Source organism: Gorilla gorilla, chromosome 1 (genome assembly GCF_029281585.2).
Source record: "Gorilla gorilla gorilla isolate KB3781 chromosome 1, NHGRI_mGorGor1-v2.1_pri, whole genome shotgun sequence".
Classification (NCBI taxonomy): Eukaryota; Metazoa; Chordata; class Mammalia; order Primates; family Hominidae; genus Gorilla; species Gorilla gorilla.
The window spans coordinates 174,371,495-174,387,128 of NC_073224.2; the positions used below are offsets into that span (position 1 = coordinate 174,371,495).

Consider the following 15,634-nt stretch of genomic DNA (forward strand, 5'->3'; position numbering starts at 1 on the left):
TTTGTGTTTCCCTATTATCTAATGACACTGAGGATATTTTCATTTGTGCTTCTTGGCTATCTGCATATCTTCTTTGGAGAAATGCCTATTCACATCATTTGCCCATTTTTATGATGTTAAAATATACATAACAATATTTACCATTTGAACTATTTTTAAGTGTATAATTTAGTGGCATTAAGCATATTAAGAAATACATTGTTAATATGGAACTGATGGCACGGGTATCAATTTGAGTCAGATAGATCTGGATTTGAACCACAGATGTTACATGGACAGGCTGGGTGATCAAGACAAGCTACTGAACCACTCTGGGCCTCAGTTTTATCATCAGAAAATATAAGGCTATTAGCCCTATGAAATAATTAAATAAATAACATGAATATGAAACATAGGGTGGATGGTAAATTTGCCTTTTCCTGTTTAGTAATATAAAGTGAGTTACACTATATTATTTTTCCTTTAAAAAGCATATTTTAGGCAGGGTGTGGTGGCTCACACCTGTAAGTCCAGCATTTTGGAAGGCCGAGGTGGGTGGATCACTTGAGCCTGGGAGTTCGAGACCAGCCTGGGCAACATGACAAAACCCCGTATCTACAAAAATTAGCAAGGCATGGTGGCACGCGCCTATGGTCCCAGCTACTAAAGAGGACGAGGTGGGAGGATCAGGTGAGCCCAAGGACGTCGAGGCTGCAGTGAGCTGAGATCTCACCGCTGCGCTCCAGCCTGGGTGACAGAGCGAGACCCTGTCTCAAAAAGAAAAGGGTACATTTTAATTGTTTAGGAGATTAAAACAACAGGCTAAAGAGAAAAAAGTTAATGAATTTTAGAAGATTTTTATCATTAATAAAATCTTTGAAGTTATATTCTCCTTTACTCTTTAAATGTTCTATTATATTCCAAAATCTGATTTATTCCTAATAGTGTTATTTATGCACCTGGTCAGCCCTAGTAATAAACTAAGCATCTTGTGGGTCAGCTGTGCTTAAAAAATAATTTATAAGATTAGAAAGTCAAATATTTCCAGAGATTTTTAAAATATCAGTCCTACAAATAAGAACATTCACACCCACTGTATTTTAAAAATTCTTCACATTTCTTTAATTTACCAGAACTTGAAAAAATGTGGCAATATTTCAATCTACTTGTATATAAGGTCTGTCAGATGACCTGTGGCAGCATTGTGCACACCTCAGGGAGAGCAGGTGCGGCAGCGGGGTAGGACGTAGTCTACAAGCATTTCCTAAGTCAACCAACCTCCACCCAGTAGTTCCTTTGTGCCAGGCATTTTCTGGAAAAGGGAAAAATAATTTGGTGCAGGTTTAAACTGCATTTTGCTGATGTGGGCCTGATCATTTCATGGCCCTCCTGAACACTGAGAAACCACTTCATGGTGGTCCATAGGTAAGATTTCAGAGCTTAAATGCTGAAGAGAGAGTGTTTCAGCCTCTTTTTAAGTGGCATTAAAAAGTAAGATGATCATTCCCTGAATTAATATATACCTATATACTGAAACTTTGGCAATTTTACTTAGATAAGTATATAGGTTTTTTGACATAAAACCCTCATATTTAAGAAAAAGTCTTATAGTCTTCCTATTTCCAGTTTGTGAATATGCTAGGTACTGCCTTCCACATGACTTAGTGTTTGCAGGTACTTAGCTGGACACCACATCTCTGCCTCAAAACCTAGTTAATGATTGTTCATCTACCAGATCTTGGCCCAAATGTAATTTGCTTAACTTTATCCACTCACCCCCACGGATACACTAAGCCAGGTTCCCACATTATAAGCGCTCAGCACAATGGAACCCCTTCTTTCACAACATGTAGTTTACAACTATAAGGTTGTGATTGGATCATTATATGTTATATACATGTAACAAAATTTCCCATGTGCCCCATGAATTTGTACAAAAAAAGTAATGCTATTTCCATGATAAATGTATTAATGATTATCTTCCCCATTAAACTGTATACTCACGAGCATATAGTGTTTTTCTTATCCTTATAATGCCAGGGCATACTATAGTGACTGGTATAGGATAAGTATTCAATCATATTGAATATATGGATGAAATGAATAGAAAAGAACTATTTTAGAGAGGCAAAAGGAGACAAGCTCTTCCTATTCTACTTTCAACCCAGCCACTCTTCTCTGACCTCACTGTCTTATTTCTCATATGGTAAGAAAAATCTGTTCTCCCAGACCCTAGCAACAGCCAAGCCTTACATATAAATACTCACCATGTGCTTGTTGAACAAATGAATGAACGACATATATATCTCTCTCTCTGAAATATCATCACAACTACACAAAATGTCACTGTATAAATTCATAGTAAAAGATAAATGAGAGAAAAAATATTTACTTGAAAAACTCGGCAACACTGTTTTAATGAAAGGAGACTCTGGCTTAGTGAACAACAGCACAGGTGAGGAGTATATAGGAGTGTGGCTGATTAGACTCAGGCAAAGTGAAGTTTCTATAAAAAGAATTGTTCATATATAAAACAGCCTACTGCTGCTTCTGAAGACAGGGAATTCTTTCTCCTGCTGAAAAATTACAATTCAATCTTTTTCTTTGTTCATTATGTCTACAATATTAGTTGTTTACTTATTCATTGATAAGCTGTAGAACAGTGTTTTTCTAACTGCAAATCATAGGCCATTCGAATGTTGTGAAATCAATTTAGTGTCTTGCAACCAGCATTTTTAACAAATAAAATAGAATTTTAAAACATTCTATTTCAAGCAAGAAGTAAAGCTGCTTTGCGTATCTTTCATTTCGGTCTTGCATATCTGTATCTATGGTGTACTAGGTTGGAAGGTAAAATGTATTTATACATTAAAAATGCCAAAACTGCAATTACTTTTGCACCAACCTAAGTTTTTTTCACTGTGGGTCATGGCGAAGAAGAAAGAAAGAAAAAGAAGCCACTGCTATAGAGAACAGCTGCTATTAGAACAGGCTCCAAAGCCAGACAAACTGGTAAGCTAATCTTGCCTCTAAAATAAGTTACCGAACCACTATGAGCTTCAGCTTTCTCTTTTGCAAAATAGAGACAATAACACTTGTCCTATAGGGTAACTGAATGAATAACAATAGTAATATAAAATGCATAAATATGTACAATAATAATTAATATTTGTTGAGACCTTACTATGTCACAAGTACCATCTTCTTTAGTCCCGCAAACAACCTAATAAGGTAAGCAGCCTATTTCACAGAAGAGGAAATGGAAACATTGAGAATGTAAGTAAAAATCTTAATAAATGTAAGAATATGTATCTCAGTGCTTTGCACATAAAGAACAGCAGGAGGAGTACTACAAATATTTGTGATGGATAAAATACAGTCTTTGAATTCAGAGCACTATCCACAATTAAAAAAACAGAACAATGATCTAGGAACTTAAAGGGGGTAGAAATTCTTTTGAATTACACTGGTTAAAGGAAGGCTTGAGGAAAGAAAGGCCTAGAGCAAGATCTTCATGTACAAGGAAGGCTCTGTGTAGGTGGATGGGAACAGTAAGGCCCAGGGATAGAAAAAGTCGTATAGGTAGGTTGATAACAGATTGTAGAAAGAGGTCCTTGAGTACTATTAATAGCTTCAGGGGGCTTTAGTTTATATCTTGTATTCAAAAGGAAACCATTGAAAACTTTTAACAAGTGACTAATGATAAAGATGCAATCACCGAACCTGGATAATAACCTCCAAATAAGTATTGTTTAATAATCTGTGTATTTTGACTTGACTGAATTCTATTTTTCCAGTTTTATGAGTGGAAAGCTAGCTTTGCTTCAAGGGACATTATGAGAATTAATACAACAGTCACTAAATTTAGAGCTTTCTGAAAAATCCTACTATAGAAGTAAATACAAATTATTTTATTATAGTTGACTAACTCTCATAAAGTACTTGTACTTGAATGGAACTTCTGCATAAATATAAGTTTTATTATGATCACTGCATTTTTCAGATTGTAATGTTTGAGGATTATATAATTTTCTAATTTATTTAAATAATTATGGAGATAATTATAGACATTAAAAATATTGATTCCAGCCTTTTGCCTAAATACAGTTTATACCAAAAAAAGTGTATCCAAATATCTGTTCTCCATCAGATTGACCCTTAACTTTCTAATATTTATTTTATTATGTACTGTGACACAGAAGCAACATATGTATATTGTGAACTCTCATACAATAAACTATGCGCTGAAATTTGTTTCTTCCTGATTTCAAATCCCTGCATCCTGCTATTCTTGAAAGTATATAATAACAGATATATTAAGATGAATTGAATAAAATATGACCTTTTAGTCTTAAAAATGCTTAATGCTCTATAAGTCATATGGCATCTAGATTGCAATCTTATATATTCTGGGTTAAAAAAAATTGAAAAAGCAACCTTCTGAAAATTAAGTCCTTGTGCCCAGGAACAATTCTTGGGGTTCGGAACATCTTCCCAAAACAGCTTTTTCATTCTACAAAGGATAAACAGGGCATCAAAATTAGAGAAAAACATTCATATTGAAAATGTGAACAGTTGGTGAACAGACAAGCTAGAAATTAGTCCACCAGATCAACTATGCCTCCGTAGGGTCAGATGCATTTTCACATGCTAGCCCATGAAGATTTCTACCAAACTTTTATCTAGACCCAAGCTGAAAAATCACTGTAATAATAGAAATAGCCAATACTTATTGAAAGCTGTGTGCCAAGCACCATGCTAAACACTGGATAGACTTCTCTCAAAGAAATTGAAATATTAAAAATGGCCACAAAGTGGGTACCAGAAAAAATTCCATTTGATGTGGCCCCATCAACTCACTTAACTACAAGATAAATTCAGATTCTAAAATCTCCTCTCTCTCTTTTTTGCCTGAAGACAATGGTTTCTACAGAGATTTGGCATGTGTAAAATAACCACGCTGGACTTCTCAGCACAGAGAGTATCACGGCACCCATGCCACTATCCACGGAACTCAGCCATTTGCCTGACAAGCCAAGCAGACTGGAGCCACACAGTGCTGATGTCTAAAAAGCAGAGTGCCTGCTGATCATAAATGAACTGACTGCTCCAGGTCACCACTAAAAGGCTACTTTTACCACCCACTTCACCACAAAACGTCCTTAACCCAAACTGCAGAACTCTGAAAGCCATTTTTGCCACCTCCAAGAACATACTGCTTAGGATTTCCTGTTATAAGCTTGTTGTTTCCTGAATGTATGTACATTTTTTTAAAAAAAACCAAATTCTTCCTCGAAGTTATGTTCTCCTTGACAGAGCAGGAGCATCACCATCATGGACAAGCACCTCATATTAAAATTCACCTTAATCAAAAACCACCTAAATCCAAAGGGCATCAGCCTAATGGCTAAGGTCAGCATTACCATAAACCACAAATAACATCTCCAACCAGAAACATTCCATCCTCCCTGACCAGGCACATGCCAGCCCCAAGATAACCCTCCCCCTCCAGCTGGAAAGATGTCAGCCCCAAGATAACCTCCCCTCCTCCCAGAGACATTCCAACCCCGCCATAAACTTCTCTCTCACACATAAACATTCCAAGCTTGTGATAAGCCCCCTCACCCTAAAACCAATACATACTCTTAGTCTGTAAGAGAAAGGGCTCCTGAACAAAATTGGCCAGAAGCCCCTCAGGTTTTATCTAAAGAAAACCTGTCTTTAACTGTTAAGCTGTGTTTCGTGTTTCCTTCCTCATTCTTTAACTCTTATAGTCCTAGCAAAATGGAATGCCATTTCCTGACAACAGGCCTTTCCTTTTTATGCTATCTTAATTGTATACAGACTACATATAAAAGCACTTAGAAGACTTTAATATTCCTAATTTAGAAGGTTTTAAATCAGGGTTTGAATATGCGTAAGGACTTTTGCCGTAAAGATTCTTAACCTCAAGTACAATACCTTTGGTGTGATATTAATAATGTTCCAAGCAATAAGATGGAAGAGGAAATAATTACTGGCACAATTACATATAAACCTGCATCACTCTGGTGTTTTTCAATATCATCTGAAAAAGAAATACAATTTACACAACTCAGAAACTTGAGGAAATATTAATTTCTTTCTGTATCAAAAATTATAGTAGGCATTTTCTGAATTCATCACAAATCTCTTATTACCTTCAAAAATGCAAACATAAAAAATGAAGATAAAAATATGTTGTGATCACATTAATAAAATACTTATTATTTTGTTCAGCATCATATCTACTGTAAATTAGCAAAATATTTTTTCAAATTTATTTATTTGCCATTCCTCTCTACCTGATCATTTTTACATTATAATGGGTCAAAGTGCCAAACTTGTTATGATGACTGTCTCAGTATCTACTCCTGGAGGACCCAACCTTCCACACCTGCCAATCTCTATCTTGTTCACTCCACACACACTGATTTCCTTGCGTTTCTTGAACCACCAAGCATCCCCACTCTTTAGGGGCTCTTCACACACTGTCCCTTTGCCTGGAATGCTTTTGCTATTTGTACAGTTATGTCTTCACTGAACATCATTGATAGGCTCTTGGAAACTGCAATGTTAAGTGAAATGGCAATGTATAACAAAACCTTTTTTTTCTCATCAACATTATAATGAAACTACCTTGAACAAAATGATGTTATTCAAGGACCTCCTGTAGGTCATGTTGCATAAAGTTGCAGTTTCCAAGAATCTATTGACAATATCAAGTAGGGTCTTACTGTACTTGCAAGGTTTTACTCGAATATCATCCACCTCCATAGAAAGACCATTTCTGGCTATCAACTAAAGTGCCACATGTTGGATAATACATGTATGAATTTTTTAATGATTTTTATTCTAACAACAGACGAAATGTTTATCTCTTGAAATATCATTGCTAGGTTGCTTAGATTTGAAGACAATTTAAAAAGTAATAACAAAATCAAAATGTTGGTATTCCAAGTACAGTAAGATGAATCAGAAATATAAGAGGCCCAGTGACTCTATTTCTATAGCTCCAGTTTTATTTTTAGAGGAAAAAAAAAATTCCTTTGGAACCTCACCATGAAAAATCTACAGAAGACTCTGGACTCTTCCATGATTCTATCAGAAAAATAATAATCAGATGGCAATATTACTGCAAACAAATTAGACACACACATTGGTGTAAAAGGAAACTAAAATTATAATTTTTACCTTGAGTGAAACTATTAATTATCTTTGGTTTTCCCACTCCTTCCATAAATATTGGGTAAAGACTGAACTGGTACTTCTCAATGGGGATAAAATGATCTGAGGAGAAAAATACATAAAAGGCTCATTTATACATAATTAATAGTAACGAATGGAACATACATTTTAAAAAAGAATTAAAGTGACTATCATATATTTCCAAACATAGAAATTACTTATTATTTATGGATTAAATTATCAAGGGAGTTTCAAAACAAACTTAAGCACTTCTAATTATCTAGTCATGACAATAGTTTTCCAAATATTTTTCTAAAAATCTTAGCCAGAGGCAGAAGATTGCAATTTTTCAAAGGCATGTTCCAGTGATAGCTAATTTGTTCAAGTGCAGGGTGTATGAGCTTTTTCTTTCCTTCATTTCCTTTTCCAGAGCAATATGTTCTACTACCTCTCTCTTACCCCCAAAGTGGGCAATACTCCTTTTTTTAATAGGAATTCAGCTTACTTAGTTTCCCCATTCCATTCAAGGTAGCTGGGAGACTAAAGTCTTGTGAAATCCTATGCAAACAAAATGGTGGTGGAGAGACCACGAGACCCCTTGCAAGATCTGGGATTTTGATCCATGGAAAATGACCAACCCTATAGCAAAGCTCCAGATGGATCCATCATGATTTTCACAAATGCTAATAATATATGAATATTCTTCTAGAAGAATATATCCAGAAGAAGAGAGATCTCTGTGAAGCCTAAATTTTATATCCTCATGGTTTAAAGAAAAGCACAGAGAGTAATTACCTGGGCATCAGTGATGATGAACTAAACTCAGTTCAACAATTTGTAAATAAATTTACCCTGATGCTAAATTCTAGGTCCCTGGAATAAAATAATGGTATGAGTCCTTAGAATGATATTGTGTAATAAGATCATAGCAATCCTTAGCTTCCCTAGTTAACTTTCCTCAATCCTTACTCAGACTTAGAAATGCTGTCTTGTGCACTTATACTTTGTGCTTGACTCACCTCCTGGAATAACTGGTCTAACTTTGGGAGAATACCCTGGTCTAGATCACCCAGTCCTAGCTCCTCAGACCTTCAGGCTAGCATTCCCACTCATTGTTAGTGGCATTATAAGTTGGTACACAGTTTGAGGAAACAATTCGGCAGAAGATATCAGAAGCTGTTAAAAAATGATTTAAGAAAAGATAAAGCTGGAAGCAACATAAAGAATCTCAAACAATTTAAGTGGACTTTGGAATAAAATGCTATATCATTAAAAATAATGGTAGAAAGAAATGAGAAAATTGATACAATATGATATAATATGATATGATATGATATGATAACCCCTGTATAAAATGTTAAAATGAGAAACTGTCAAAGGAAACAGAATTAGGCTGGGTGTGGTGGCCCATGCCTGTAATCCCAACACTTTGGGAGGCCAAGGCAGGAGGATCACTTGAGCTTAGGAGTTCAAGACCAGCCTGAGCAACATAGTGAGACCTTGTCTCTACCAAAAAAAAAAAAAAATTTTAATTAGCTGGGTGTGATGGTGTGTGTCTATAGTCTCAGCTACTCAGGAAGCTGAGGTGGAAAGATGGCTTGAGCCCAGAAGGTTTAGGCTGCAGTGAGCCATGTTTGTTCCACTGCACTCTAGCCTGGGCAACACAGAGAGACCCTGTCGAAAAGAAAAGAAAAGAAAAGAGAAGAGAAGAGGAAGAGAATTAAATGTTTTGATAAAGGTTATAGGATTATATGTATTAGGATGGTAGTATCCTCTATATTTTTGAAGTTTTCATTAACTGGCTCTATTAATAGAATTAATAATCTGTAGTGTCATATTAATCCATGAGAGCAACTTACTAAAGTATAGTAAACTTACCATGGATGTAATACTTCTTAACCGACGAAGAGATTCTAAGCCATTTTATTTCACCATCTTCATTAAGATTTTTCCACTCAATAATAAAATACATTAGCTTGTAATCACTGGGTGATAGTATCCAGGAAACAATCACACAACTGCTGTTTAAAGGATAAGCACTGAGTGACTGCACGATATTTACTGAGGGGAAAAGAAGGAAATTAATTTTTAAATTAAAAATTAATAAAAATCTACTAATACTCTTGAGGAACTTATAACCTACTAAAGGGGATAAGGAAGAGAAGACAGACAATTTACACAAATAAATGTGATACATGACAATTACTTTTGCATCATGAGAGTCATTTAAACAGAGAGATATGGGAATAGATGACATTGAAGAGAAACATGATACTCCCTAAAACCTTAAAAAGCAATTTTTTGATATATTAAAAAAGGCATTCTCATATGGAATACTGCACAAGCCTATTAACCATCCTCTCCCACTGATGGAGTGATACTCTCAAAGCACAAATCTGTTCATTTTAACACCATCTGCACAGCATCCCACTTAAAAGCCTCCAGCGGATTTCTACATTTGAGGGTAAAATTCCTATCATGCCTGCAAGGCCCTGAGGGCCAAGTCTCAACGCACCTCTCTGTCTTCCATGATTTCCCACACCAAAGCCACCCTGGTCTTTCTTCATTTTCTATCCTGTGCCATAGACTTTTGATCTGGCTGCTCTTGTTAGGAGCCAATGCTTTTCCTGCCCTCCCCTACATCTTTTGGGGAAGTTTAATTCCTACTCACATTTCAGATTTCAGTTCAGTACCACTTCCTCAAGGCGGCTTCTCTGAATCTCAATGCCAGGTCAGGTTCCTTTTTATCTTTCCTTTCATAAAATTATATTCCTTTCCTGCAGGCCCTTATCTCTCAGTTTGCAAATAGACATTCACTTGTATGATTATTTCATTAATATCTGTCTTACCTATTAGGCTCTGGACACTCCAACCATTATAGTTTTTTCACATTACAATTCCCACTACCTACCCCACTGAGGCACTCTACAGATATTTCTAGAATATATATACTTAGAAAATGTTAAACATAAAACACTGAGCTGGGTGCTATGGAACTCGATGCTTAACACTATAAATACAAAGGTAATCATAATGTAAACAGGACATAAAATAAGAAAGACAGGAAGCACTCTGAGATTTAAAGAAGAGATAGGGCATATTCAATTAAAGCAATAAGCAAAGATTTCATAAAGGAGGTAACAGTTGGAAAGGCCTTTATAGATTGGTTAGAGACACAGAAAATTTGTATTTTCCATTAAAAATTTACACTTTGAATATGTAATCTAGACTAGAAACTCCTATTGAAAGTGGGTCTCAATTCTCCGATTAATCAGATATATCAAAATTAATGCAAGAAGGTTTGCTACTCACATTCAATGAAGTCCATAGTAATTTTAAGTCTCAGCAATTAACCTGCATCCATATAACATGTCATGCTATTACTGTTTTACATAGTGTTAAATATATATTTAATATGATATATACTTATTTTTACATATTTATATGTGTGTATGTATGAATATAAATATATACATGTATATGTACATAGGGAGAGAGAATTATTGACCTAAAGATCTCCATTGGTCCAAAAGATTTAAGTATTAGATTCACTAAAACATTCTCATATATTATAATACCATTACAACAATGTTCTCCCACATGAAAGCTCAAGGACTGTATTACGTGATCATTGTACAATGTACTTTGTTATTTTTCCAGACAAAGAAGAGATGAAAGGTGAAAGAGAGACTTTCAGATGCAGAGAATTGCAGGCTGCTTGAAAGATAATTTAAAATAGGAGAGTTTGCATAAGTTAAATATTAAAAGAGGCAATGGATTACTACTCTGTACCTCTTCTTACCTTTGCTCATAGGCCATGAAAAGGTTAAATTAAAATTTGCAACAGAAGCACCAATTGAATTGATGGCCAGAACCGTAACAGTATGTGCTTGCTCTGTCCACAGGAAAGTGAATTTCGTGTGATTTCCCACATCTTCTGACCATGTTCCATTGCAGGAAGTATGATGGTTTATCACATATCTCTGAACACTGCACAATGAGTCATTTTTCATCAGGGGCTGTAGTAAATATAGAAATTGATTAGTTTAAGGGCTGCAGTGCTTTTTATACTAACTGAGCTCACATAACTCTCATTCTACATTTCTTATTAGGAGGCAGGGGCCAGATCAGGGCACGTACTATTACAAGGCTGAGAGGCTGGGGAGATGGGTGGGATAGAGTTTGCCTCTGCCACAGTCTCCATGAAGGTGTCTGGATCGTTATGGAGCATAGCAAACTTATTTTCCCCTTTTTGAGGTTTTTTTCTTAAGGCCCAGAGAATAAATCACTTGAAGATAATAAAGTAGGGATATGATCAAGACACTTTTCTACCAAGAAGTTTCACTCTAATTTTAGAGAAATGAAAGACATTAGGAGTAGAGAGTTTCCTCATCCAAAAAGCAAACAAGGAATAACCCTCAGATAATGAAAAGCAACAACAAGAGCTGTGAAGGTGTTAATCATCATATATTGATCATAGTAAGATTTGTCATTCATTTTCCTTTCCTCTGATACTCTTGGAAGATTATCTAGAATGTAAGAATGTCTGCAAAGGTTAATGAGTAACAGAGGCTATCAAAACAGTGTCTATGGCACCCCAGAATTTCTGTCATATAATTAAAAATAATAATATCAGGTCATTAAAGATCGGAATGTAAAATAAGTGTCTAGTTCAATTCTATTCTTATATTCCACAGAGGTTAACAGTGTACCCCATTTCCCCAATCAACTTCACCTATGGCAGGTAAGATTAAATGCTGGCAATCCCTTATAAAGACAGAGAAGGCTGGACTGTATATCATAGACTAGAACAGTACATCTCAATTTCTTGCCGGTGAGATGCCTCTAAGTTAGAATTGGCAGAGAAAAATAAACACATATACATGTATCCCTGCAAAACTTGGAATCATCTGGATAGGTTGGAAGTAAGATTTTAGCAGCCACTGCAAGAAAGAAATGTTTCAAAGTCATGCAAATGTTGCATTTTATTTGAAAAAAAAAACATGTCAGTTTTAATGAATACTTTTTTGGTAACCATCAAGTAAGAGAATGTTAAGCTTCCTTACTTTCTGGTACTACAAGATCCTCCAGGCTAATCTCGTATATTTTCTGCCCCAACCCTAAAAATTAGCCATTTCTCCCAATAGCCCTTGTTTCTATTATTGAACGATGGTAATTAGAAACAAGTCTGGGCACATGCTTTACTACTGGATGTCATTACTTTTAGGCCCTCTTACCTTACAAATCAAGAAAATGTACATGTATCCTAAACCAGAATCTAGCTATATCTATATTAAGCTAGATATAAGTTCATACCTATATCCCCAACTCTAATTCATTGCCACATGGATCATCCTGTGCTTGTGTGTAACCTCCCAATCCAACAGTGAGAAATCTGGGTCCCACCATCCACCACCCATTTACTTGCTTGTCCCCTTCCAGTGTACATGTAGAGCAGTACCATAATTGTTAGCCCATAGCCCTGTGAGAACTGTATCAACTAGAGTACAGTGCTTATGTACAGTTTCTTTTGCCTTTAGTCTTAAGACTCCACACATTTCCAACAACTCCACTCAAGTTCCAAAGTGGCCTTTTCTCCCACCACCTTCAGTGAAGTTGCTTCATACACTTGTAATACAGGTAGATTCCTTTGTCACAGTTTACAATCAATCCTGGGATCCTTCAACCTCCTAAATGATTTTCTTTTTAATCTACATGCATTAAGATTCATTCTTTGTGCTATGAAGTTCGAGGAGTTTTGGCAAATGCATAGTGCTATATACCCACCATTTCAGAAGTATACAGAATCGTTTCATTTTTGAAGGATATCTTAGTTGCCTCTAGTTTGGGGTGAATATAACTAAAGCTGCTTAAACATTCATGTGCAAGTTTCTGTGTAGACTTGAGTTTTCAAATCAGCTGAGTAAATACCTAGGATGCAATGTTGCATCATGTGGTTGGTAAGGCTATGTTTAAATTTGTAAGAAATTACCAAACTGGCTTCCAAAATGGCTGTACCATTTTGCATTTCCACCAGCAATGAATAAAAGTTCTTGCTGCCCTGCATCCTCACCAGCAATTTGTATTGTCAGGTTTTTTTTTTTTGGATTTTAGCCATTCTAATAGGTGTGGAGTGGTATCTTGTTTTAATTTGCAACTCTTTAGTGATGAATGATGTTGAATATCTTTTAATATTCATATTTGTCATCTGTATATCTACTTTGGCTAGGTTTTTGGTCAGATACTTGGTTTGTTGTTTTGTTTTTTTTTTCATTTTAACTGGGTTGTTCTCCTGTTGAATCTTAAAGATTTCTTTGTGTAATTTGGTTATAAGTCCTTTATCAGATGTGTGTTTTTGCAAATATTTTCACCCAGTCTGTGCCTTAACTTTTCATCCTCTTGACAGTCTTTCCCAGATCAGAAGTTTTTAATTTTAATAAAGTCGAACTTACCAGTACTCAAAAATTAAAATAAAAAACCCCACAATGACGGGGGCATGTCAAAGGAACATGAGTCAATTAAAAGAGCTCCCAATGACTGAAGCAGGAATATTTTCAGCAACAAAATAAAGTAGTATTGGATTACAAACCAAGTCTAAAATAAATGTTCATTGTCCATACTAATATAAATAAATGATTGAATAAATAAAATAATTAATGTGGGAGAACAGACAAATCTCCCATGCAGAAGAACACTAAATAATATATGTAGGTCCTCTACCTTCAAGTAGGTGGAACATGACTCCTACTCCTTAAGCATGGGGACTTCATTTTTAAAACTAAAATGGAGAAAGGAGAAAAAAGAGTAACTTTCCAGTGGGAAGCCAGACAACACTACCTCAGCCAGACAACACTACCTCAGCCAGACAACACTACCTCAGCCAGACGAGCAAGGTTAACATCAACTATGGTAAGTCACACTGGTAGAATGTATCCTTAATATGATGTGATGGAATGGCATTTTACATCTGTGATCTTCCTCCCCCAAACCCATAACCCTAAATTAATCATGAGAAAACATTAGACAAAACCCATTTGATGGAGATTCTACAAAATACCCGACCAGTACTTCTCAATTGTGTCAAGTTCATAAAAACAAAGAAGATCTAAGAAACTTTTGCAACCAAGAGAAGCATAAGGAGGTATGACTACTAAATGAAATCTGCTATCCTGGATGGAATCCTGAACCAGAAAAAGAACATTTGGTAAAAGCTAAGGAAATTTGGATTTGAAATAAATTACAGATGAGTTAATGATGACATATCAATATTGTTTAATTAATTGTAACAAATGTATCATACTAGCCTAAGATGTTAATACTAGAGAAAACTTGGTGTGGGAATACATAGGAATTCTCTGTACTATCTTTGCCATCTTTTTGTAACTCTAAAACTGCCTTAACACAAAGTTTATTATTTTAAAAATGCCAGAGAAATGATATTTTTTAAAAAGTGCCATACTTATCCTGTGGCCTTGTGGCTTACTCCTTAAGCAAATCTTATCCTGGTTTAAGAGGCATAGGCTTGGAGAACCGTAATCATTGAACTATTATCTCAGTTTAGGAAACCACAACAAAACAGCACAAAACAAAATTAATGAAAGGCAAATTGACTAATAAAAGGCATTCAAGGTTCTGCAAAGATGGTAGATTAGCAAGGGTCCTGTCTCCCTCCCACAAATCATCCCTAAAGAACCCATAGAGCTTTGTTGTCCAAAAAGACAGCCACTGGCCACTTGCAGCCATTTAAATTTAAATTAATCAAAATTAAATACAATTTAAAATTCAGTTGCTGAGTCACACTAGGCACATTTCAAGTGCTTAATAACCACGTGTGGCTAGTTGCTACCATATTGGACAATGCAGATATAAACCATTTTCATCATTACAGAAACTTCTATTGGCAGCATTGCTGAGGAAATGTGGAATCCATGATATGAGGAAAACATAAGAACTGTCTGGAGAAAGACAACTGTTTTGTACTAGAGTATGTTGCAATGGGAGAGGGTAGCTGTAGCCTAGGCCAAAGGGCTGTTGACTACAGCTCTGAGAGGGCAAATCAAAGAAAAAGAAAAGCTACTTAAATTCTGCTCATAGCTGGCCCTACCACAAACATAGGAACATCACTGCCTGTCCTTCACTGTAGAAGTTTGCAGGTATCTGGAACAGTGCCCATGGAGATAAAACCAAAAATATGAGAAAAATAATCTGTTGGGCAAGACTCTTGTTTCTTATTCAGCAGTGCCCCCTTCCGCGGTGGGTTCACCTGCCCGCTCACTCTCTCAGAATACAGGTCCTGAATTCCCCGGGAGGTGGAGATATGTATGAAGTGTTCAGAATACAATAAATGGCTCATAAATGTCTGTCAGTTCTAATGCTAACTTTAAGTTGGAAATATTAAAATGTGTTGAAGCAATGGTTTGCTAGAAAAAGAAAAGAGAGCAATAACAAA

At 35.8% G+C, this 15,634-nt stretch overlaps 1 protein-coding gene across 2 annotated transcripts in view; it reads right to left on the bottom strand.

The window, feature by feature from the left end:
• Nucleotides 1–15,634, bottom strand: part of LEPR (leptin receptor) — a 109,389-nt gene that overhangs the window by 13,957 nt on the left and 79,798 nt on the right. For both annotated transcript variants that reach the window (XM_055350096.2, XM_031011785.3), the window contains exons 14-18: nucleotides 10,988–11,204; nucleotides 9,064–9,246; nucleotides 7,192–7,287; nucleotides 5,941–6,046; nucleotides 4,417–4,492 (exon numbers count right to left, since the gene is read on the bottom strand). In XM_055350096.2, the coding sequence (XP_055206071.1) occupies nucleotides 4,417–4,492; nucleotides 5,941–6,046; nucleotides 7,192–7,287; nucleotides 9,064–9,246; nucleotides 10,988–11,204 (678 nt within the window). The remainder of the gene's footprint in view (nucleotides 1–4,416; nucleotides 4,493–5,940; nucleotides 6,047–7,191; nucleotides 7,288–9,063; nucleotides 9,247–10,987; nucleotides 11,205–15,634) is intronic.